The 26,588-nt window shown below is 39.6% G+C and overlaps 1 protein-coding gene across 1 annotated transcript; it reads left to right on the forward strand.

Annotated features, from left to right (window-relative positions):
• Positions 1-1,775: 1,775 nt before the first annotated feature.
• On the forward strand, positions 1,776-22,087 carry cct5 (chaperonin containing TCP1, subunit 5 (epsilon)). Its single transcript, XM_060824790.1, has 11 exons — positions 1,776-1,941; positions 3,090-3,150; positions 11,183-11,347; positions 11,689-11,887; positions 13,517-13,709; positions 15,939-16,088; positions 16,218-16,337; positions 16,436-16,621; positions 18,146-18,283; positions 18,543-18,723; positions 21,484-22,087. Exons 1-11 carry the CDS (start codon positions 1,837-1,839, stop codon positions 21,609-21,611), a joined length of 1,626 nt encoding a protein of 541 aa, XP_060680773.1. The 5' UTR covers positions 1,776-1,836; the 3' UTR covers positions 21,612-22,087.
• The last annotated feature ends 4,501 nt before the right edge of the window (positions 22,088-26,588 follow it).

The raw sequence follows: 26,588 nt of genomic DNA on the forward strand, positions 1-26,588 counted from the left end.
TACATTTCTCATGATTTCATTTGTGCTTCTGTTTCAGGATATTCCAATGGTTAAGACAATCATGTTTGCAGTAGATGAGATTTGTGCATACGGACCCTGCATAATCCCCATCGTATTGTACTCCAAGTAAATTATCCAAGAAATTGAAGATTTTGCTATGCAATTCCCTCACTAGGACCCTCTGAAAGTATCAATTTAAATCATAGAACTTGGAGGGTGTTGCTGCAGTTAAGTAAATACTTATCTAATTAAAACACCTAACCTAACTCCTGAATAACTATTTAGCTGAGCCCCAACATAACAATCACAACTCACCCAAACCCCTGAAACTCCCCCAGATCTTGACTGAGACACTCTCCTCCAACCAAATGCCTTATTCTGTCCCCAGCATCCCCTTTCCCCAATATCAACCCCACATAGACTTGACACCCCTTTCCCGAATCATTGGATCAAACATCAGTACCAAATAGAAGCATATGGCACCCCATTCTCACCCATTGGGTTCTTCTGCAGAACTCAACCACATCCCTCTGACACAACACAACCTCCTCCACTCCAGACTCACCAAACCCTTCCCCCTCATCATTTGCCAAAGATGAACCCCATGTACCTTTGCTAGACACACTCTGTCTCGCTACTCAACCAAACACCTCCCCCTCAACACATCAACATGACATCAGCCCCCATGCACAATTTCTCCTTTCCAAACTTAAACATCATCGCCTATCTGGTGCCTTGCTACCTATATCTTAGCACCCTACAGGAGCTGTCAAAATCATTGTCTAGGAGGCTGGGTTACTGTGAAAAAGGAGATCTTAAAATCATAGAATTGCTAGCGTGGAAAAAGGCCATTTGGCCATAAAGTCTGCATCAACCTCAGCCCGTAACCCTATACCCTGCAATTACCATGGCTAATCCACCTAGCCTACACATCCCTGGACACTACAGGATAATTTAACATAACCAATCCATCGAACCCTGCCCATCTTTGTAGTGTGGGAGAAAACCTGAGTACCTAGCAGAAACCCATGCCGACATGAGGAGAACATGTAACACACAGTCACCCAAGGCAGGAATTGAGTCCGTAGCGCTATGAAGCAGCAGGAACCCAAGCCAACATTCCTCACCCGAATGTCTTTTCTATTTTCCGAAAAACCAGACCAGTTATTCTAACATGCCAGTGCAGTGGTTGTGGCCGTGCCCATTAGCTTGAAGGACCAGGTTTCAGGTCTGGCACCACAAGAGCCACTGCCCCACTGTACTACACTAACGGGAATCAGAATGGAAGTAGGGGTCCGTATTTCTGAAGGGCCCGGACTGGGACTATCCAAGCAGAAATGTAGGACTCCGCCGTTTTGTTAATAGAGGAGCAATCTACTTATGATATCCATTCTCAGAAAATCCAACCCAGAAAGCTAGAGTCAAACAAAAAGAGAGACGGAAAGTGGAACCAGAAACAATTCTCATTTCAATGACCCGAACCCACCCATTCTCTCTGGCGGCAGTTCCCGTTAATCTCGCGAGAACAACGGGGGCCTCGGATCAAACCATTACCCCCGCTACATTTCACTGAATTTTTTTTTACACAGGTATAGAATTATTAAATTGACATTTGAATTTTATTTTATTGGTTAAGAATGGAAACTCAGTGTTGAGCCATTGATACATGTACATCTCTTCCCATCGCCTTTCTCCCCCCCCCCCCCATTGTGAATGGTGCGGCCTGTTGGACGGTTCCAGAAGCCGGAGCTCGAGCTCCCTCCCCTCCCCCCCCCCCTCCTGTCGGGCGGAGACTCAGCTGCAGTGAAAGGAGTTTGATCCGGTCCGATCGCAAACATGTCTACTCTGGGGACTCTCGCCTTTGATGAATATGGCCGACCCTTCATCATCATCAAGGATCAGGAAACCAAATCTCGACTAACCGGGCTGGAGGCGCTGAAGGTAACCGTTACATACAAAAGCGTGTGAGGCCCGGGCCTGGCTGCCGTTAGCTGCTTACCCACATGTGGCTGTCGCGGCCTAGACCGCCGGCGGGCTCTATTTGTGTTTGATTAGGGATCTAGTCTCTCGGTGTCCTGGTCAGCCATACACCACCACTCTGCTCCCCGGTCTCGTTTGATCTGAGGCACGGGGGTGAAGTGGCTGGCTTCGAAGCGTCGATTTAAATGTATTTTAAAATATATATGCTAAAATATAATCATGGCGGTTTCCTCCATGCTCCGCCCTCTCGGCGTTGTGATAGTGTGGGGCCAACACTCGGTGAGTAACAACCAAAAGATGGGAGTTTGACTCTTCACTGTGTTAATGTTAACTACTGGATCGCCATCTCGTCCTAACCGACTTATCCGTTTGTAGAAAAATCCCTCTGGAGGATTTTAAAAATACTCGCCGATTCGCAAAGTCTTTTGTTATAAAGGTCATTCATTGAAACATTTTTCATTATTATAGTGAATTCACATCTGGAAGGAGAAAAAATGACAGATTTATCTCGCACCTGTCATGCCCAATGTCCCTCAGTGCTTTATAGCCGTGAATTTAATTAAAGTGCGTTCACAAATTATTCTTGAACTCTTCCCCACCCCCACCCCCCAACTCAAGGGAAATAGTAAGCAAATAAAGTTTACACATTGTATTTGGATGATGGAGAGATACAATGTGGTAAGAGTGCTTTGAAGTGAAAGGAAACTTCTGGAATATAAACATGAATAGACCATTTGAAGCAAATGGTTAATTTCTGGACTTAGAGCCCCAGCACTTTATTCTGCATTGATAATAAATTTGAAATATAGGGCATACATTTTGGAAAAAGAAGAATCTTGATGTTAATAACAGCTTTACATTGTGCATGATATTCTGTTTTTGATATTGTGATGCAGATTTTTCAATTGATGGTTTTTAATACCAGCACTAGTTTCTGTAAAACAAGCAATCACCAATTTAGACAATTGAATCAATGAATAGCTCAAAATAAAATGTCATTTCATTTGCAATATAGTAACAAGTAGAGCTTTTTTCAAAAAGATTAGACTTTTGACAAACTTCTATAAGCCAGTTTTTGAAATAGAATTCTGATGTTGCTTTCATTACAGTCACATATTATGGCAGCAAAAGCAGTATCCAATACGTTGAGAACTTCTCTTGGACCAAAAGGTAAGATCACAAATTTGGAGTTTTAGATAAATCTCAGTTTTGAAGTACTGAAGAATGTGAGGCAAATAAGCTTCTCTTACATTAATTCACATATGTTTACTTGTAAATATACAAATTAGGAGCATAAGTTGGCCATTTGGCTCCTCAAGACTGCTGCAGCATCCAGTAAGACCTTGACAGTGTTTTGAACTCCACATTTCCATAATCCTCAATAAACTTTGCTTAATGAGAATTTTGGCCAGTTATTTGACCAAATGTGGTATTGAGGAACCCAGTTTAAAAACTCCAGTTCATGAGAACCAATGGAACAATTCTGTTGATTGAAGTCATGCCTGGCACAATGGGAGATGGTTAGGGTTGTTGGAGGTCAGTTATCTCAGCAGCAAGACAACTCTGCAGGGAATATTCGAGGTTCCTGATATTCTATTATACCTTGCTGAAAATCCACAGATCTCAGATTTCAAATTATTAACCGAGTACCATCATGTTTTCTGGAAGAGAGTTCCTGATGTACAGCCCTTTGCTTGAAGAGGAGTTTGCTGATTTTCTTCCTGAAAGAACTGGCTTTGATTTTATTGTTAGGTTTAATTGTCATATTGATATAATTATTTATAAACTTCATAGTTAAATGGGGTAGAATGAAATGATGGCGTGAGATAAATTTAACTGTGAGCTTTTCAGTTGACAGATCAGACACGAAGAGCCAAATGACCTTTTAAGACTCCCGCTTTTGATGTCCTACACTGTCTCATCAGTGCAGAATGTTTCTCTCTAACTTGTTTATTCTTTTAAAAATCTTTATAATCCGAATTTAATCACCACTTAACCTTCCATATTCCATGCATTAAATACTAGTATTTGTAATCAGAGTTCTGTAATATAATGTTCTAGAATCAGAAGACTGTCATCAGTGCACTGAAGAAATTTATTATTGTACTGAATTGAGACCCTCTGCTGTTTCCAATCTGTTTAAAAATTGAAAGCCTCCAATTCATTTAACTTGCTTTTATTACAAACTTCTAATCTAGAATGAATACATCCTTTAACTTTATTGTTGCTGACAGGCCTATAGATGTCTTCCAATATAATTTTAGAGAGTGCTCTCTAATTGATCGATTCTAGCAGAAAAGTCTGCTGTTGCATTCGTACATGACATATCTGTTTGGAAAGGATTCACTTTGTTTTACATCTCATCTGATGTTATCTTTCTGAACTGCCAGAGAAAGTGGTAGATACATGTATAGTTACAACTTTTGGGTAGGTACATGAATAGGAAAGGTTTGGAGAGGCAGGCAAATGGGACAGTTTAATTTGGGAAACTGGTTGGCACGGAAGAGTTGGTCCAAATGGTCTGATTCTGTGCTGTATGACTCTATTTAATGTAACACTAACAATTTTAGATTTCCTGCAGTGTTGAAACAGGGCCTTCAGTCCAACAAGGCTACACTGACACCCTTAGAGTAACCCACCCAGATCATTTCCCTACATTTATCCCTGACTAATGCACCTAACACAATTTACAGCTTAGCATGACCAATTCACCTAGCCTGCTATTCTTTTGAGGTGTGAGAGGAAATCGGAGCACCCGAAGGAAATCCACACAGACACGGGGAGAATGTGTAAACTCCACACAGACAGTTGCCCGACGCCAGAATTAAACCTGGTTCCCCGGTGCTGTGAGGCAGCAGTGTTAACCACTGTGCCACCCGTAAATCCTTTTACACGGTTTGACAAGTACAAAGTTTTACATGTTGTTAAAATATTAAAGGTATGCCGAATATTGTTTCTGACTGAGCTCCCCTCCAGTTTTTAGTTTACATGCATTGCTACACTGGACCTTTTTATTACATTTTCAAAATTGTTTTACCATCTACTGATGATGTGGAAACAAATCCTCATGCAGGATTTTGACATAGATGTTTAATGATTTTGTGGTAATTGCACATATATTTCATGTGTGTCCTCTTTAAAGAAACATTAGGAAAAGGAGTCAGTCATTCATCTAGTCTGTTCTGACATTCATTTATATCATGGTTGATGTGTGGCTTAAGTCCACGTGCCTGCCTTTGGCTCATACCACTTAATATCTTTGTTTAACCATCTCAAGTTAAGTTATCTCTCTCAGGTTTAAAATTAACAGCTGTTCTAGTACTGCCATTTGTAAGAGTTCCAACTAAAGTATCGTTTGAAGTGCCGCCTAACATCACTCCCGATGTCTGGCCCTAATTTTCAGATGATGCTCCCAAGTTCTAGAATCTCGAATCAGTGGAAATAATATATCATTATCTACCCTGTATTTTCCTATTACTATCTTGAAGACTTCGATTAGATCAACACCTAACTGTCTAAATTCAAGAGAAAACAGGCCTAATTTATATAATCTCTTGTAACTTAACCCCTGAAGGCCTGGTATAATTCTTGTAAACCTACATTGTACTTTCTCCAAGACCAGAATATCCTCCTGACTAGTACAGCAGGAATCTAACTGGTGTTTTGTATAGCTGCAGCATAATTTCTGCATCCTTATACTCCAGTCCTCTGGATGTCTAGGCCAGCATTCCAGAGGCTTTCTTGATTATTTTCTACACTTGTTTGTGGCATTTTAAAGATCTGGACCTGAACACCCAAGTCCCTTTTCATAGCTACTGTATTTAGCTTCACAATGGCTTACTTTGAATTCCATCTGCCACAGATTTGCCCATTCACCTAGTCTATCAATATCTCTTTGTAATTTTATGCGATCATCTATGTTGTCTACGATGCCATCTAACTTTGTGTTGTCAGCCAGTTTGGATATGTGACTTTCTAATGTGTTATCCAAGTAGTGTGAATAATTGAGGCCCTAACATAGATCCTTGGGGAATACCTGCCAATCTGAATACCTACCCATTATCCCTACTTTCTGTCACCTGCCACTCAACCAATTTCCAGCCATGTTTATCATTTTCCATCAATTCCATTGGTGTTTGTCCCTTAATTAATAGGGTCTTAAGTGGGACTTTATCAAATGGTTTCTGGAAGTCCATATCAACAACATTCATGAACATCCCTGTCCACTACCTCAGTCACCTCTTCAAAAAATTCATTGAGGTTTATCAGACACGGCTTATGGCTGCTTATTAGAATAAATTGCGTTTATCAATAACGTGGCATGGCAAATATTGTTTCATTGTTCTTGTCTGTCGTTCTATTTTGCAATCTTGAAACAAATAAAGCTAGGACCTTATCTATACAGAATGATCCACTGTTGGCCATTGTTGATCTTTCTGATATTGAACTAGTGAGAAGACAAATAGCAACAGTTTCTACTTCTTGCCTTTTTGGAGGTTGTGCAGTTGAGAAAATGACTTGAGTGTGGCTATAATGAATAATATGACAGCTTTAAAATAAGGTACTCTGAATTTTGGAGTTAATGAAATGAAAGCAGTGCAGGAGAAACCAACAGATTTGATAGCATGTGGAGAGGAAAACAAAACTTTCAATAACACGATTCCCTTATTGATTATTAAATCGTAATACAGAAGAACAGAAGTAGGCCATTCAGTCCATCAAGGAAGTTCTGATGGTGGTAGAGAAGTGGCATAGGTACAGATTAGTGTGAATAGCAGGAAATGGGTCAGCTCCATTTTTTAAAAAAACAAATATATGCAAACAAGATATGTTGTGGGGCAGGTGCAACTTACAAATTGTTGAAGTCAATGTTGAGACCTGAAGGCTGTAAGTTTCTAAGCGTGAATTGAGTTGCTATTCCTCCAGGTTGCATTGCTCCATTGAAAATGGCAGCATTGCCGAGGGCAAAAGTGTTAGCATGACAGCAAGATGTGTCATGAGGGCCAGTGATCAGAAAGTTGAGGTTATTCTTGAGGACAGAACAGGTATTCAACAAAACTAACACCCAATCTTTGTTGGGTCTTGCTGGTATAGAGGAGAGCATATTGTGAGCAATAATGCAATGTGCTAGATCGAAAGAAATGGAAACAGACCCTTAATCCAACTTGTCCATGCTGACCAGATATCCTAGCGTAATCTAGTCCCAAGTGCTAGATCTCTGTGACTCTGAGTATGGGTAAACTTCTTTGCTTGGAATGTGTATTTACTGCCTTGGAGAGAGAGGAATTAAAGGGATAAGTGTTAAACTTTCTATGATTACATGGGTAAGTACCATGAAGAGATGTTGGGTGTGATGGGAGAGAAAAAGCATCTTGTAGGAGGAGTAGCCCCTAAATAATACTGGCAGCTTGTGGCATCCTGCTGGAGGTTACAGTTGTGACAGAGACTGAACCTCTGAATGTGTCGGCTGGTGGGGTGGTCAGTGAGATTAAGGAAACCTTATTGTTGGTCTAGGAGGGAGGAGTAGCAGTGAAGATAGAAGTGCGAAAATGGGTGGACATGACCGAGGGTGGTATCCTTGATTGAGAAAAAGGGAAGCCATATTGGAAATGTTCCCGTAGAAAGCTGCAACATTCGAACAAGCGTGATGGAGATTGTGAAATTGGGAGCATGGAAGTGAGTCCTTATGGGAAGAAGGGTGCGAGGAATAGTAGTCAAGGCAACTGGGAGTTTGTAATGGATATTAGTGCATATTGCTGCTCTTGCAAAGATGGAGTGAACAACTGAGGTGGTTGGCCCCAAAGTCCCATACTTCCCCTGGGAACCTGGGCCCCACAGCCTGAGCTGCCTACAGAATTTTAGTGTTGTCCCTTTTAAAGAAGTATCACGGTGAGCCTGTATTGACTGCTGCTGTACACCATCCACCTCTTTTCCCTCATCCACTGCTCGGACACGCCTTGGCATGCCCATTTGCCACTGGGTGGAAGGGATCCCCAGTGGAGGGCTCTCTATGCGGGAGTCCTCCCCCTTTCTCTCGGGGATCTGGGGTGGAAGGTGCTGCACGCGGCGGTCCCCTGCAACCACAGATTGCAGTGGTTAGCGGACTCCCAGCCCAACTGCTTGTTCTCTGGTGCTGTGGAGTCTGTGGATCATGTATATATTGGATCTGAGCACTTGCATTCCCTTATTGATGTTCTAAAAAACCTTCTTCTCTGTTTTTGGTTAAACTTCAACCCCATGCTCCTGATCTTCAGGCACCTGGTATGAGGAGGGACAGCGGATCTGAGGGCCTCCCCATGGGTTTGCTCCTGGGTCTAACCAAACTTGCCATAAACTGGTCCAGGCAGCGGGCCTGGAGGGGGTCGTTAGGACCGATTACCTGCCCCTCTTCTGCAGTTATGTTAGAGCCCGGATACCTCTGGAGAAGGAGCATACAATGTCCTCCAACACCCTTGAGCTGCTCAGGGAGTGGAGTGTATTATTTCCCCGTCCAAATCTATTTAGATTTTATCCATGCCCTCCCCTTCACTGTTTGATCACACAGCATTGCTGTTTGATGTGAAGGGCACTGCTTGTCACTGGCCACTTTGGTGTATCTTTTCTTCCTGATGGTGGAAATTGAATAAAGATTTGCACACCTCGTGTCTTTCACTGTGTCTCATATCTGCGCGCGCACACACACATACCCGGGTGCTGGGGGACAATAAGCATTACTGCAGTTAGGCGATAGTGTGGGGGTTAAAAGAAGGGTTAATTTTTTTTAATTTAAAAAAAATGGGATTTTTAAAAAAAACAGGAATATCAGGTATCTTCTTCACTTTGAGAGCTGGTTCTGAGGGAGCTGGATCAGTGAGTGAAGGACTCCATCTTGTGTCAGGGAGGGGACTGACTCTTAAAAAAAACTAAGGTGGTGAATGGGTGATAATTCAGTGAAGCCTCCTCCTCCCCAAAAACTCCTTTGACATAATGAAACATCCCAAGGTGCTTCTCAAAACCTAAATCAGACTTAATTTGACACCAAATGACAACAGATAAGAAAAGTCAAAAGATGGAAATTATGATGAATATTTATAATATATTAATGTTACTTTGGAGCCTTAATTCTAAAGTAAAAGACTTTTGATTAAAGTTCTGAGAATGTGAATCTCTTAAGAGATCAGAACAGTGAACTACTGACATGCATTCTTGTAAATGATATGATTTAGACAAAATGACCAGCAAACTATCTGGGTACTTAACAGCTTTGTGTTGGAGGCTGATGGTTGTGGATCAGCTATTCAATCTTCCTTTCAAAGAAAAGGTGAAGAGCGAATTTCTTCTTTCAATCTAATCTACTGTGTTTGTTGCTGATAATGTAGTCTCCTTCCCACAGCCCATCACAAACTGGAAGGACAGCAAGTCATTTTCTGCTTTGGCACTGACCGTAAACTCTGCCTTCCACTTTGATCTCATTACATACACAACACACAACACAACCATGTCTTGTTTGCTACGTTGAGCTGACCTATTTTCTGCTATTAACACCTACTCTTTATCTATAGCATTTCTCTACTACCATTTGTACTCTTTTTTTTATGATTGGACCAGAAATGTTACTTTATTTCTATCTAGGCAGATGCTTCCAGACCTGAGTTTCCTCAGTTCTTCCTGTTTTTACTTTAGCCTGACAGCACCTTTTCATTTATCACATGAGTAATGTTCATTTTGGCAGAATAGTAAAAGGCAGATGGCCCATGTCACGTATATTTGCCTATCTTTGTGTGGATGGGATAATTAAAGAACTTTTTGTCATTTATATAAATGATTTGGATGTGAATGTAGGAGGTGTGGTGAGTAAGTTTGCAAATTACACCAAAGCTGGTGGTGCAGTGCAGTGAAGTGAAGGTTATCTTAAAGTACAACTGGACCTTGGTTATATGCGCCAATGGACTGAGGCATGACAGATGGAGTTTAATTTAGAATTATGTGAGGTGTTACATTTTGCTGAGGCAAATCAGAGTTGACTAATACAGCTGCCGGTATGGCCTGGGGAGTGTTGCCGAACAAAAGGATTTAGGGATGCAGGTGCAATGTTACTTGAAAATGGAATTGCAGGTAAACAGTATGTTGGCTTAGCTTCATTGGTCAGTGCATTGAGTATACGAGTTTAGATGTCATGTTGTGGCTGTAGGAGACATTGGTTAGGCCACTTTTAGATTGCTAGGTTCAATTCTGGTCATTCTGCTATAGGGAAGATGTTATTCAACTTGAAAGGTTCAGAAAAGATTTACATGGATGTTGCTGGGGTTGGAGGGTTTGAGCTATAAAGAGAGGCTGAATAAACTGGGGCTACTTTCCTTGAAGCTTCAGAGACTTAGAGGTTTGTAAAACTATGGGCATGGGTTGGGTGAATAGCCAAGGTCTTTTTCCTAGGCTGGGGAAGTCCAAAAGGAGAGGTCATGGATTGAAGGTGGGAGGGGAAGGATTTTAAAAGGACCTGAGGGGCAATATTTTTTGTGCAGAGGGTGGTACATAAATGGGACAAACTGACAGAGGAAGTGATGGAGGCTAGTCTAATTATATCACTTAAAAGGCATTTGAATGGGTACACGAGTAGAAAGTGTTTAGAAGGATATGGGCCAAACGCTGGCAAATGGGACTAGATCAGTTTAGGATACTGGTTAGTATGGATGAGTTGGAACAAAGGATCTGTTTCCCTGCTATATAACTCTGACTCTACAATTAGGGTATGATTATGTCTTCACAAGTTTTGAGGTTGCACACCCATGTGCCTTGCTGTCTGAAAGTGGTGGAAGTGTGGCAAATTCTACCACAACAAAAGAGTTCTGGATCACTTAGGCCGTCAAGGGATTTGGAATCAATACCAGTGGATAGTTTAAGATACAGCATAATGATAATTTCATTCAAGGTTTCAAGTGCTGAAAGCTCTTAAGAGTAGGACAGTGTTCCAGTACTTGTAATTACTATCAATTTAACAAACCCAAATCAACTCTAATTTAGAACCAAGAATAATCAATGGTTATACCTGAACAACAAACTATACTAAAATTTTTAATTAATTGTGGATTGTCTTGGTAACATTTTTGTGTGGTATCAGCTACATAAGCTAGTAGATGCTGACTGATGATCTGCACTAGCAATATGAGTTAAGTATGTTGTTCTGTTAAAAGCTGGTCATAAAGTTGCTTTTGTTCAATTTCAGGTCTTGATAAAATGATGGTAGACAAAGATGGAGAAGTGACAATCACCAATGATGGTGCTACTATTCTGAGTATGATGGACGTGGAGCATCAAGTTGCCAAATTGATGGTCGAGCTTTCTAAGTCTCAGGATGATGAAATTGGTGATGGCACCACAGGTGTAGTTGGTAAGTTGGAGGCTAATGATGTAAGCATTTTATTTGGAGTTTTCTGAAATCTTGTTACCATGTGCACGTTACTTTCTTGGTGAATTCAGAGATTTTGAGCAATAAGAAAGCAGGAAACGTCTGTTATTTGATGGAATCTGTTTTCCCTTTTCAATGTTGATTGTGTCTTTTATATACAGTTAGAATTTTTTCCATATAATCCTTAAACAATTACTTGTAAATTGTTACACTAGGATTTTAGTTGGTCCCCTCAATCTCTAACCCCTAGTCCCAGAATATGATTCACATGGAATCAGTCTCTGTATTTTTCAGAAGTTTATATTGCATGATCTCTTTTTCAGTTCTTGCTGGTGCCCTTTTGGAACAAGCTGAACAGTTACTGGACCGTGGTATTCATCCTATTCGCATAGCTGATGGTTATGAACTGGCTGCTCGCCATGCCATTGAACACCTGGACAAAATAAGTGATAGCTTTCTGGTAGATCCGAATAACAAAGAGCCCCTTATTCAAACAGCTATGACAACACTTGGCTCTAAAGTGTGAGTACAAATTATATGAACTGTATTGATTGTTTCAGCAATGCCCATGTAAACATTGTAGTTTTATGCAGATTTCCCAAATGCAGCTTGCAATTGTGACCATTTACAAAGGTGTTAGGTAGCCATCTTGCCACAGAGAAGATTAATGTGGTGCAAGACTATTGTCATGTTGCACCTTGTGAATCATTTATTAGCCTGTCCAATATTACATTTGAAATATAGCAGTGATGAGGGAATTTTGCAATTAAGGAGATAGATAAGGATGTCAGTAACCATAGCCACTAATTCTGAAGAAATGTGTTGTTTACACATTGTAAGGGTAAGGGATATCTTAGCAGCAGACAGTAATATTGTTGTCCGTATTAGAACAAACAATATGGGGAGTGGAATAAAACAATAGCTTGTATTTATATAATTCGATCTTTTGGGACATTCAGAAGCACTTAACTGTCTTTCAAGTATATTTGAAGTAGAGTCACTGTTGCAATCTAAGAAATATGGCATCCAATTTTTAAAAACCATGTTCTCTCAACCACTAATGTGATAATGACCTCAACCTGTTTTATTGATTACCATTATTGGCTGTGACATTAAAAATTACTTGACTACTTCTCTTTGAAAAGGGTATATTAGAGAGATATTTTACATCCAGGTAAGATCAGAAACAGGACATCAATTTTGACAACTGTAGAAAATGGTTCAGCCTTTCATGTAGTACTTGCTCAATACTAACCTGGAATGACAGTCTAGAATTTTGTGCTTGAGTCTCTGGAGTAGGACTTTACCCATAATTTTCTAGCTCCTGAATCTCTACTGCTGAGCCATAGGTGGTGAGCTCCTTTTGTGATTCTGTAGGGAGTTAGGAGTTAGCTTAATAAAGCAGGAACTTGAGGTTATTCTAAACGATGATTGAACCACATGCAAATGTGCCATGGAGAAAGATAGTTGGGAAGACTTCATCTAAGAAGTGGTGTAGAAATGACAGATTCCTTTTCATGGGATATTAATGAAGAAACAAAGCCAGCAACTTTACCTTTTGTCTTGCCTTTACTTTAGTGTGATCACATCTTTCTTTAAATTTTAAGTGCCTTCTAGTTATGACGTACAAATTGAATGACTTTGTGCTATGTCTTTGAATCTAATTCATAAAGAAATTATAAATTTTAACAGTTGCATTAGTTTTGCCCCACAACTTTCATCTCTCATCCTATCCCTTTAACAAAGTGTCTGTCATTTTCTATCGTTAAGGTAATTTATTATTTCTTCTCAAGACTTGTGACTTCCTGTTGCTTTTGAGCTTAACAATTTTGTTTTTGGCTGGAATTTCATCAAATGCATGTTGAAAAATCCAATGCGTATCATTACAGAGTTCTTCATAATTCACTCCTCAACAATGTGAGTTGGTAAAACAACTTTTCAGTTTATTGTGGTGATCATTCTTTAATGTTAAAATGTTTGTAGAATTATTGGTGTAATTCAGTGGTCAGCTAGAATCTGCTTAATTCAGTGACCTGGTGGCCATTAACTTGGGTTCCAGAGCTGAATGGTCAAATGTTGTAAACCATCTTTGCAGGTGTCTTTCTCTCTTTTTCTCTATTTTCTGAAATTATTTATTTCCTGTTTATACAGTATTAATCGTTGCCATAGGCAGATGGCAGAGATAGCTGTAAATGCTGTCTTAGCTGTTGCTGATATGGAGCGCAAGGATGTAGATTTTGAGCTGATGAAAGTGGAAGGTAAAGTTGGTGGAAAACTAGAAGATACGCAGTTAATTAAAGGAGTCGTGGTGGATAAAGAATTCAGCCATCCACAAATGCCAAAGGTTGGATATTTTTGCACTAACATTCAGTTCCAAAGCACATGTGACTGACTTATGCGTATAGCTTTTTAAGTGGCAATTTGGATACCATTTTTGTTCCAGTAGCTTTGTGTTCAGAAATGTTCATTTGCAGGACAAATTACAACAGCTTGCATTTCTTTAATGTTTTAATTTATCAAAACATCTTGAGATGCTTTGTGCGACTGTTCTAAAATAAGTTTGTTACTGAGCCATATATTGGTGCAGATGGCCAAAACATTGGTCAAAGAAGTAAACATTAGAGAATTTATGTCAGTGTTTACTGTGGGAAAGGACAGGCAAAATATAGAGTGTGGGGAATTGATGTTGACATCTTGAAAATGTCCATATTACAGAGGAGGAAGTGCTAGATGTCTTGAAACACATAAAAATGGATAAATCCCAAGCACCTGATCAGCTGTAACCTAGAATTCTATGGGAAGCTAGGGAAGTGATTGCTGGGATATTTGTATCATCGATAGATTTGCCAGGTGATGCGCTGGAAGACTGGAAGTTGGTTAACATGGTGCCCGTTTTTAAGAAAACTAGTAAGGAAAAGCCAGGGAACTATGGACTAGTGAGCCTGACAGTGGTGGCGGGTAAATTGTTGGAGGGATGAAGAGTGTAGTGCTGGAGAAGCAGAGCCGGTCAGGCAGCATCCGATGCGCAAGAGAGTCGATGTTTCGAATATAAGCTCTTTATCATTCCTGATGATGAGCTTATGCTCGAAACAGTATCTGCTTTTCCAGCATCTGCAGTCCTCACATTGTTGGAGGGAATCCTGAGGGACAGGATTTACATTTGCTGAGGCAAAGACTGATTATGGATGGTCAACATGGCTTTGTGCATGGGAAATCATGTCTCACGAGCTTGGTTGAGTTTTTTTGAAGAAGTAACAAAGTGGTTTGATGAGGACAGAAAGGTGGACGTGATCTATATGGACTTTACTAAGGCATTCTGCAAGGTTCCTGATTAGTAAGGTTACATCGTATGGAATACTGGGGGAACTAACCATTTGGATACAGAACTGGCTCAAAGGTAGAAGACAGAAGGTGGTGGGGGAGGGTTACCTTTCAGACTGGAGGCCTGTGGCCATTAACGTGCCACAAGGATTGGTGCTAGCCTTTTCATCATTTATATAAATGATTTGGATGTGAACCTAGGAGATATAGTTTGCAGATAACACCAAAACTGGAGGTGTAGTGGACAGTGAAGAAGCTTACCTTAGAGTACAACGGAATCTTGATCAGATGGGCCAATGGGCTGAGGAGTGGCAGATCCAAAATGTGAGCTGTTGCATTTTGGAAAGGCAAATCAGGGCGGGGCATTTACACTTAACAGTCAGGTCCTGGGGGATGACACTGAAGAAAGAGGCCTTGGAGTGCAGGTTCATAGTTCCTTGAAAGTAGTGTCGCAGGTGGGTAAGATAGTGAAGATGACATTTGCTATGCTTTTCTTTATTAATCAGAGCACGAGTATAGAAGTTGGGAGGTCATTGTTACCGCTGTACAGGCCATTGGTTAGGCCACTTTTTTGGAATATTGTGTGCAGTTCTGGTCTCCTTCCTATCGGAAAGGTGTTGTGAAACTTGAAAGGGTTCAGAAATGATTTACAAGGATGTTGCCAGGGTTGGAGGATTTGAGCTATAGGAAGAGGCTGAATAGGCTGGGGCTGTTTTCCCTGGAGCGTCAGAAGCTGAGTGGTGACCTTATAAAAGTTTATAAAGTCATGAGGAGCATGGTGAGCATGGTTAGGATAAATGGACAGGTCTCTTCCCTGGAGTGGGGGAGTCCAGAACATAGGTTAGGGTAAGAGGAGAAAGATATAAAAGAGACCTAAGGGGCAACATTTTCATGCAGAGGGTGGTGTGTGTATGGAATGAGCAGCCAGAAAATGTGGTGGAGGTTGGTACAGTAACAATATTTAAAAGGCATCTGGATGTCTATATGAATAGGAAGGGTTTAGAGGGATATGGGCCAAGTGCTGACAAATGGGATTAGATTAGAATATCTGGTCAGCATGGACAAGTTGAACCAAAGGGTCTTTCCATGCTGTACATCTCTATGACTATGAATTCAAGAAGTTTATTTCCAGATGTAACATTAAGATATTGACAAATATTTTTGATTATTCTGAGCTTTATATTTAGCTACTAAAATGTATATATTAGTAAGATTTTAAAGGCATTCCGTTTCAAATTTATCTTTGATTTAGGTGATAAAAGATGCAAAGCTTGCTATTTTGACATGTCCATTTGAACCACCAAAACCCAAAACTAAGCATAAGCTTGATGTGACTTCTGTGGAAGACTACAAAGCCTTGCAAAAATATGAAAAGGATAAATTTGAGGAAATGGTCAATCAGGTCAGTAGTTTGACATCAGGTAGGCATAGATGAGTTGGACCAACAGGTCTGTTTCCATGCTGTATATTTCTGACTTTTAACACTGGACTTTGTATCAAGTCTTCTTTTTGCATTTCTTTCTTTGTCAAGATAAAAGACACTGGTGCTAACTTGGCTATTTGCCAGTGGGGATTTGATGATGAAGCAAACCATTTGCTTCTCCAGAATAAGCTTCCTGCTATCCGCTGGGTTGGCGGACCTGAAATTGAGGTGAGTATAGTTGCAACAAATTCTAGTGTGTGAATCGTGTATTTTGCTATCTATCTTTATAGTACGGGGCAAAATTAATACTTCTGTCTGTGATGCAGCTGATTGCTATTGCCACTGGAGGGCGCATTGTTCCCCGGTTTTCAGAACTTACCTCTGAGAAGCTTGGGACTGCTGGTATTGTCAAGGAAATTTCTTTTGGAACTACCAAGGATAAGATGCTTGTGATTGAGGAGTGCCAGAACTCTAGAGCAGTGACAATTTTCATCAGAGGTGGAAACAAAATGGTATGTATGATATTTGGTAATGTCATGTTTGAAGTAAACTTTGTTTTAGGTGAAATTTGTTTTTCCTGCAGCTGTTTGCCATTTGGTCTTCTATGAATTTATCAACTCTCCTTATGATTCAAGATTTTAACAAGACTTTCAAATGCAACTTTAAAATTGAGTGACATTTGCTTCAGCTATTACTGGCTTTCTCACCTCATTCCCCTCAATTCTGTGTGCATGTTTAGAATATCGGTTGCCCCCTATTTATTTTGGTGGTCATGTGCTAGATCTGGATTGATGTCAAGTGCTACTGTGCTTCATACTCCTCTGTCAAAACTACTTTTTTACTCCAGGCTCACCAGAAAGGCTAAAACAAAACCTTCTTTCCTCTGGTAAAACTGTTGTGAGAAATATTTCCCGAAGAAGGGTTAGCATCCGAAATGCTAACTTCTCCACCTCTTGATGCTGCCTGGCTTTCTTTTTTGTTCCAGCCTCCTGTTCGTCTACTATTGCTATAAATACTTCCCTCTACCCCATACCTGCAGGAACAATTATGAAAACTTTACAGCTGTCTCGTCACCGAGTTAAATGTTGTAGTAAGGATGGAAGTAAGATCTTGGCACTTGTTTCACAGTTGCTCACCTGTATATCTTTCATTCCTCTTCCTACCATTTTACCAAATCCCTCTGGTCCCAATCAATTATTTTAGGTACATTAGCTTAAACTAACATTTTAATCACTATTTTTATTTCTACTTACAAAACTCTTCATCTCTCCTATACAACAAATCTTAAACCTTTCTGTTTTGTCCTCAAATGGGTTGCTTCATGCTTATCTTCCCAGAACATTTTTTAAAATTTCATTCCCAGAATGTGGGCATTGCTGTCTAGGAGTGGCAGTATTTTCTTTTCTAAAGGGCATTAATGATAATTGTAGGGTCACCATTACTGAGACTAGATTTATATTCCAAATCAAAACGTGAATTCAAACGCTTAAAAACTGCCATTGGTGGCATTTGAACCCGTGTCGCCAGGCCTTTTCCTCAGGCTTTTGGATTCTAACCTAATGACATAATAACTGTGCCACTGTCTGCAGTGATGGTATCTGTTCTCGCACACAATCTATTCTTTTCGGTCTGGGTAAAATCTTCGTAACTAATTTGCATTTTTAGGTAATACTGCCTGTCTTTTATAACTTCTCAATATATTTTGCTTCAAAGCAACTACCAAATCTTAATCCTTTTATTCTAAGTTATTTCTGTAGTCCATAACATAAAACAGTGTATTCAATTTTATATAACTGGAAAATACTTCAACATAATGTTTTTGATTTATCCTTACCTGTTGTCTGCTGAGTAGAATCTGAATAAATTTGTGCTGTTGCATAGTTTTATAATGTTTGTAGGTAGGTTTACTGTCAACAAAAAGATGAATTATTGACGTTGCCTTCATCTTATGCTCTTCATAGTGTGTATATGTATCTATGAGCATAGAGCTTAATTTCTGCATTGAGTTTATTAGTGATTACAACATTTTATTCCAGATCATTGAAGAAGCAAAAAGAGCACTTCATGATGCATTGTGTGTGATTCGCAACCTTGTGAAAGATAATCGCATTGTATATGGTGGTGGTGCTGCAGAGGTTGCTTGTGCTTTAGCTGTCAATGAAGCTGCAGATAAGGTAAAATGAACATTTATTCACATTCTGAGTAGTTTGTGTGATTGATGTTTTGGATCATGGATAGTTAGGATTCTCTTACTTTTCATTTAGTTTTGTTTATATGGAGCAGGATGCCAAAAATCACAAATTTCAAATTGCTGGGTGGTATGGAGAGAAATTGTTACCAACTATTATCACTTTTTTTTTCCACGCTTTGTATTGTTCCTGTTACTGGTGAGTGGTTTTTAAATTGCAGTTGTTTTGTTCTGTCTCTGTACAGTGTCCTACTTTAGAACAGTATGCTATGAGAGCTTTTGCAGATTCTCTGGAAGTCATTCCAATGTCACTTGCAGAAAACAGTGGTTATAATCCAATTCAGACAATGACAGAGGTTCGAGCTAGACAGGTGAAGGAGAACAATTTTGCACTGGGTATAGATTGTTTACACAAGGAAACAAACGGTAAGTAGTTTTTCCTTTTTGATTATTGTACTGACATAAGCCTATTTAATCATTGTCTTGCAAAGTTTTTACGGTGGGTATCATATTCATTGTTATCAAATTTTAGTAGCTGTGCTCTGTAACCCTTATACTAGTTTCAGTGTCACCTTACGTTGACATAATACATTTAAAAAAGGAAATTGACCGAAGGCTCATAGGAGTTATGAAAACCAAAAAAATGACAGACAAAAATGTTGGAAAGGTTTGGAGTTGGGTTCAAGAGGAACATTTCTAAACTTCCTAAAAGGAGAGGGGAAAAAACACAGAATGAGAAAGGAAGGGGGTGCTTCCGACCTTTAGGGTTTATAAGACTAAAAATATCATCGCTAGTGGTTCAACAAGAAAGATTAGGATTCACAAGGGACCAGAATTGGAGAAACATGTCATTCTTGATTACAATGATGAGATAGACTGAAGCGAGCCAAATTAGCTCAGCCAGCAGAGAGTTGACGGATGTGCTGGACTTGGTGACAGTTGGATTTTATATATACTTGAGTTTTAGATGTTGTTGTTCCTGGTGGGTATAGACCTGAGAAGCCAGCCATCAGAAATTGAAATAGTTTGGAAGTAACAAAAGCGTGATGCAGATTTCCACAGCAAATATGCTGAGACAGGACAGAGATGGATGTAAAATGGTCTTCTATATAGAAAGGATATGGGGTCAGAAATCCTGTATTGAATAGAACACCAGCAAGTTTATGCAATATCTAGTCCAACCAGAGACAATAGCAAAGAAATTGGAATGGTAATGAGAACAGATGGTTTCAATCTGCCAAGTATTTAATTGGAGAAAATTGCAGCTAAACGAAATGTTGGTCTGGTAATCCAAAAACATAAGCAATGACAATCATGTTATTTGGTGGTAAAAATTAGTTAATATTGGAGTACAGTTGAAACTGAACAGCTCTTTCTTGAGTAGTTGTTAAATTAGAGGGGATCAACGATAGATTCTTGAGGAATTCCAGAGCTAACTGCTAAGAAATGTCCAGGGCAGAAAATACTCTGGATGGATAGGAATGGAATTAGATGACCACATAAGTAGTAAACATAAGAAAGATACTGGAGATAGTGGCCATTTGCATCTGAGGTGAAGAATGATGGAACTGGAAAGTACAATCGCAGAGAATGGTATTTCTCATTTGATTAGAATAATTTTATTGCAGAGGTTAAGCGGAAATCTGATATGAGAGGAAGATATAGAATTGTCGGAAAGGTGGACATGAATTTGGAAAGTAATATAATCAAGACTTTGAAGAGTAAAAGGACACTGATACTGCAGTTATAGAGAAAAAAAGCATGGAAACATGTCCTTTGGTCGCACTCTTCCATGCTCACCAGATGTTAATCTAGTTGTATTTTAAAGAACTATCTGGTTGAATTAAATTTTTTAAGAGGATGTTGATCATAAATTTGCAAGGGAAGTGGGATGGCAGTGTCTTGACAAAATAAATTGCTTGGTATCAGCCATGAACAGAGGTTAGTGGGAACTTGGTCTGAATTATTTTAAGTAAACAAATGGATCCTTTTACAACGGTGAAAAATTGGGTAATGGTTCATTTACATTGACCTCATGTATCTGAGTTGGTTCAAGTATCTCTTTGTTGCTTTTTAGGAAAAATCTTGGCATATGCAGTTACCAACTTTCACATTAAATGAAATAAATTTTCTAATTTTTGTGTGGCTTGATTTACAAATGTTGGTCAGGTCACTCATGGAGTGCTTCAAATAGTGCCCATCTACGCAAGGGGACAGCAAAGCCCTGTTTAATGATTCGTCCAAAAGGCTGAGATGTTTGACATATTCTATTCCTGACAAAATAATTGACTATTGTTTTGGGCCTGGTTTCATATGCTCTTTCGATGCAAGTTCTACACACTTATATATTTATTTCTTTCCTGTGAGACTTGTATTTAGTTGGCCTTGATTGTAATAGACATTCATATAGACTGATATAGTTGTAAATGATAACTGCATGTTGTGACTAGGTATAGCTGTTGCAGTTTTAATATTTCGAGTAGAAGTTCCATTATTTTTTCACATTTTTGGGCAAAGTTAGTGTTACATGATGGATCTTCACAGCAAAGAGTTTGGTATGTAGGAACATTTGTCCTTCATCCGTAGGAAGGAGTAACTAGTTTCAACCAAAACTATCCACTTTGCAGATTGATATTGGGAGACTTTCCTTCTGATGAGAAAATGAACACATGAACTCCCGACTCAGGTGACTGACTGTGTGGAGTTTGCACGTTCTCCCCGTGTCTGCGTGGGTTTCCTCCGGGTGCTCCGGTTTCCTCCCACAGTCCAAAGATGTGCGGGTCAGGTGAATTGGCCATGCTAAATTGCCCGTAGTGTTAGGTAAGGGGTAAATGTAGGGGTATGGGTGGGTTTCGCTTCGGCGGGTCGGTGTGGACTTGTTGGGCCGAAGGGCCTGTTTCCACACTGTAAGTCTAATCTAATCTAATCAAATACAATCTGAACCCAGATACAATAGGAAGAGAAAACTTTTTTTTTTCATTTAAGAACTGATTGAATATTGCAATGGATTTATCAACCAAGGTGGCCACCTTCCTGTAATTATCCTGTCATTCTGCAGTGTGCAGTCAATCTTAGAAATGACTTTATAAAAAGCTTATAAACCTTTCATCAAGAGTGCAGTGTTACTGTTTCATTGAAATGACTTTGTTTAACTCCGTACACTAATTCCTTGATTCTTCATTCTAGATATGAGAAAACAGCATGTCATAGAGACTCTAATTGGAAAGAAGCAGCAGATTTCTTTGGCTACCCAAGTTGTAAAAATGATATTGAAAATTGATGATATTCGGTGCCCTGGAGAAATGCAGGAATAGATATGCTTTACTGACAGGAGAGTGGTAAAATATAGAATATGCCACAATTAACATTTTCTGTTGAGTTATTTATTTTTGCATTACACTGTAAGCTGCATATATTTGTTTAAAAGAACTGAATAAAAGCTTAGACCATTTCTGGGTTAATTTTTCACTTACTATCTGCAACACACAAGTATATTAACAGTTTGACATTCCTCAGATAAAAGACAATAGCAAATTTTTCAACATCCCAAATAAAGTGTTACTCATAATGCACTATATCATAAGGAATTGCATAGTGCTAGAAGTTGAAGTGTTTTATTTATCAATGTATGTTTTTTTTTGGTCATAAATGTGAAAGGAAAATTATGACTGGTAAGTAAAGGAGCAGTAAACCCTGGCCATCAAATTTTGTCAGAATAAACTGAAAACATGTTGATCAAACTGTACAAATCTTTTTTCAAGAGGTTTATTAAAAAAAAGTCTTCAGTTTCTCTACCTTTTTGAAGTGTCTTATTAACAAGCATCGAAAAAGGCTTCGATTAAACCATTTCTCTCTGCTGTAGTGTACTATTAGGAATAAATTGTGTGCTTATGTGGCAATTAAAAAAAAGCCCAAAATATTGCGTAATGCCAATAATTCAGGCAATAATATTTTGGGTTTCTTACAGCCATAAGATGACAAATGCATATTGCTGCAATCCATTCAATTGATAAGATAACAATTCCCTTGTCAGTACTGTCCTTCCATTCCCGGTTTCCAAATGTATGGAGTAAGTTAACTAATTCTATTGATACTCCCTGCTGCACGGGGCACCCCTATAGGATGTCAGTCATTTGATTCTCAGTGGATGTAATAGTTGTCCTAAACTGGAATTGGTGATCGTTTTTTTTATTATAAAACTGTTCGAACAGGATATTACATGAGTTTTGAGAAGATTTGTAGCTCAGGTTGACATTCTGGATGTAAGTTTGCTTGCTGATCTGGAACGTTTGTTTTCAGATGTTTCACCACCATACTAGGTAACATCATTAGTGAGCCTCCGGTGAAGCACTGGTGTTAGTGACCTGCTTTCTATTTATGTGTAGGTTTCCTTGGGTTGGTGATGTCATTTGCTGTTCGTTTTCTCACAGGGTGGTAAATGGAGTCCAATTAGATGTGCTTGTTGATAGACTTCTGGTTGGAATGCTTGCTTCTAGAAATTCTCTTGCATGTCTCTTTGGCCTGTCCAAGGATAGCTGTGTTGTTCTAGTCAAAGTGGTGTCCTTCCTCATCTGTATGTAAGGATACTAGTGAGAGTGGGTCATGTCTTCTCATGGCTAGTTGATGTTCATGTATTCTGGCGGCTAGTTTTCTGCCTGTTTGTCCAGTGTAGTGTTTGTTACAGTTCTTGCAAGGTATTTTGTAAATGACATTAGTTTTGCTTGTTATCTGTATAGAGTTTTTCAAGTTCATTAGCTGCTGTTTTAGTGTGTTGGTGGGTTTTTGGGCTACTATGATGCCAAGAAGTCTGAGTAGTGTGCCAGTCATTTCCGAGATGACTTTGATGTAGGGGAGAGTGGCTAGGGTTTCTGGACACATTTTGTCTGCTTGTTAAGATTTTTTTGCTGAGAAATCGGCGGACTGTGTTCATTGGGTACCCGTTCTTTTTGAGTACGCTGTATAGGTGATTTTTCTCTGCTCATCGTAGTTCCTCTGTGCTGCAGTGTTTGGTGGCTTGTTGAAATAATGTTCCAATGCAGCTTCGTTTGTGGGTGTTGGGATGATTGCTTCTATAGTTTAATATTTGGTCCATTTGTGGTGTTTTCCTGTAGACGCTGTTGAAGTTCCCCATTGGTTGTTTGCTCTACTGTGACATTAAAAATGACAGTTTTTTGTAGTTTTCCTCTTTTAGTGAATTTTATGCCAGTAAGGATTTTATTGTACGGGAATAGTGAGGGGAAAGCTCCCTGATGAGGGGCTAATATCCGAAACTTCGATTCTTGGATGCTGCCTGACTGGCTGTGCTTTTCCAGCACCACAATGTTCGACTCTAATCTCCAGCATCTGCAGTCCTCCCTTTCTCCTAGCTGATTATAACCTTACTGCAAAGCCTCTTCCAAGGATGCCTACCTTGAAGGGGCTTATGCCTGAAACATTGACTTTCCTGCACCTCAGATGCTACCTGACCAGCTGTGCTTTTTCAGTACCATATTCTTCAAAGATGTCCATAATCCAGGCTGTGCTATTAGAATATATTATGGGAATGGCACACAAACTCAGTTAACAGCACATGTCACATTATCTGGGAGCCAAAACCATTATACAGGACTGACTATTGTTCTGCAACATGCCAAATAGACAAAGCAAAACTCAAGATCTGGTTAATGTTACCTTCATCAGTTCACTCTCTTCATTCTATCTTTATCATAGAATGATATGAATTGTTTTACTATTGTAGGTAACCTTAACTGAGATAAATGTTTTTGATTTCCTGATCTATTTCCCACTCCTTTCTAAAATAGTTATGTTAATGTTTGTTGGGTGGGTGGGGAAATCTTCTGTGTTGGTGTTGGTGGTATGAAGATGATTGCTGCTGTGACTGTCCAGGTTGCCACTGTTCTAGAGATTCACCTCCAACAACATCACCTAAGTAAGCAACAGGTTGCATTTCTATTGGCAGATACAAACTTAGGTCTTCATTTGTGACTTAAGCTTCCATTTTCTGCCTGCCATTTTTTTTAATTCCACACCTGTCACTCATCACGATCCTTACCACCTTGCAGTGAACCTGGGTGAGTCAATTGAAAACCTTTGGTTAAATTACCATAATGTTTCCCTCAATTTTGGTAGCTCTCCTAACTTAGGATTTCCCTAGATTCCTGATCTGTCATTTCCTGTTGTTCCCTAACTCAGGTGCTTAATTCCTTAAGCTGTTCACACTATGCTATCATATAGCACTTAATTTTACCCCTTCATGTTCTCACATGTTTACTTCCCATTGTGGACTGTGGGAGTAGGCCATTGTTGATTTGTATTGTTGAGACCACTATTTCCCAATTTAGGCAGTAAATGACTTGGAGCAGTTTTCTGATAGTTTATTTTTGTTAAATAGCATTAGATACGGTACATCCTTTCATTAGGCAAAGAAAGGACATTGATGGACGAGAACACTTTACCAATGCCAAAGCTATCCTGCAGAATAGTGGAATGGGGGTGATGATTTTGAAATGATATCTTTGTCTTTTTCGTCTTTCCAAAGGCTGATGTAGGGAAGGTCCTGGTCTTCTCCCTGATCTGGTAGATCATTTCCCTTGATCCTCTTGCTCATAACAGTCTCTCTCCATGTGTCCCTGATGATATGAATGCTTTTGGGAGCTGGCCATCTCTGCTATGTCAATCATCTGTCTGAGACCTCAAGCAATGACTGACCATGTGTAGCTAATCATGATGCCAGGATGATGACCACTTTCCCACCTCCATTTGAAGGGTAGTTCTAAGTATAAAGATCTTGTTTTTTTCAAAACACTGCATTGGTAATAGATGAGAATGGTGTCTGATCAATCTTTGACACAGTTGTGAACTTGGTGGTCTTTATGTTTTCATATACCAGAAGTCTGTTTATATGTGGGGAAGTATTGTGACTGATGTAACTCTCAACCTACAAAGAAAATATTAACTATAAAACAATTTCAGTTTTTAAAAAGGGCCCCAATTTCCCATACCCTCCCTCAATTCAAACTGTTAGTCCAGTTTGAAATTGAATATAGCTGGGAGCAGTGCTCTTCACCTAGTTATGTTCCTATGACCTTTGCAATGGCAATTTTCAGCATCTGATTTATTTGTGCTACAATACTTTAGCTTTGAAATAGCACAGAATATGGAATCTCTGCCTTACACCCAAGATTGGTGCACTGTCTTCATTAAAAGCAACAATACTACAGATATTGGAAATCTGAAACAAACAGAAAATGCTGGAGGAATTCAGTAGTCTGACAGCATTTATGAAGTGAGAAACAGTTAAAGTTTCAGGTCCAATGTGACATAACAATGAAGAAAAGACAGTTGTACAGTATGGAAACAGATGCTACAGTCCAAATCATACATGCCATTGTCAACCAGATATCCTAAATTGATCTAGTCCTATTTGCCAGCACTTCGTAATCTTAAACCTCTGTAAGGCCATCCCTCAGCCTCTGGAACTCCAGGGAAAATAGACCCAGCCTATTCTGGCTCTCCCTATAGCTCAAACCCTCCAACTATGGCAACATCCTTGTAATTCTTTCTGCACCCTTCCAAGTTTAGCAACATCGTTCCTTATAGAGGTTTACAAAATTATGAGGGGCATGGATAGGGTAAATACGCAAAGCCTTTTCCCTGGGTTCAGGGAGTCCAGAATTAGAGGGCATAGGTTTAGGGTGAGAGGGGAAAGATATAAAAGAGACCTAAGGGGCAACTTTTTCAAGCAGAGGGTGGTATGTGTATGGAATGAGCTGCCAGAGGATGTGGTGGAGGCTGGTACAATTGCAACATTTAAGAGGCATTTGGATGGGTATATGAATAGGAAGGGTTTGGAGGGCTGGGTGCTGGCAGGTGGAACTAGATTGGGTTAGGATATCTGGTTGGCATAGACAGGTTGGACCGAAGGGTCTGTTTCCATTCTGTACATATCTATGACTCTATATAGCAAGATTGAAGGCAGTATTCCAAGAATGGCCTAACCAATACCCTACATAGTCACAAAATGGGATCCCAACTCATGCTCAATGCACTGATCAACAATAGCAAGCATGCCAGACGTCTTTTTCACTAACCTGTCTACCCTTGACTTAAGAAATGTTAACTGTTTTCTCTCCACAGATGCTGCCAGATCTGCTGAGTTTCACCAGCGCTTTTTCATTATGATTCCAATAAAGTGGATTCTTTGGTCTGAATCTGTTTGAAGGCCATTTGTGACCTCGCTATGAATTTGATAGGATTCTGGCTGCAATAAGGACAGAATAAAGTTAGGACTG

The sequence above is a fragment of the Hemiscyllium ocellatum genome, chromosome 5 (assembly GCF_020745735.1).
Source record: "Hemiscyllium ocellatum isolate sHemOce1 chromosome 5, sHemOce1.pat.X.cur, whole genome shotgun sequence".
Lineage (NCBI taxonomy): Eukaryota > Metazoa > Chordata > Chondrichthyes > Orectolobiformes > Hemiscylliidae > Hemiscyllium > Hemiscyllium ocellatum.

Bases quoted from the DNA above. Each gene is read 5' to 3' on its own strand.
- cct5 (XM_060824790.1), top strand. From the start codon at position 1,837: ATGTCTACTCTGGGGACTCTCGCCTTTGATGAATATGGCCGACCCTTC. The intron at 11,888-13,516 runs GTGAGTACAAAT...CTGTTTATACAG, and splicing joins ACAACACTTGGCTCTAAAGT to TATTAATCGTTGCCATAGGC. The intron at 18,284-18,542 runs GTAAAATGAACA...GTCTCTGTACAG, and splicing joins TCAATGAAGCTGCAGATAAG to TGTCCTACTTTAGAACAGTA.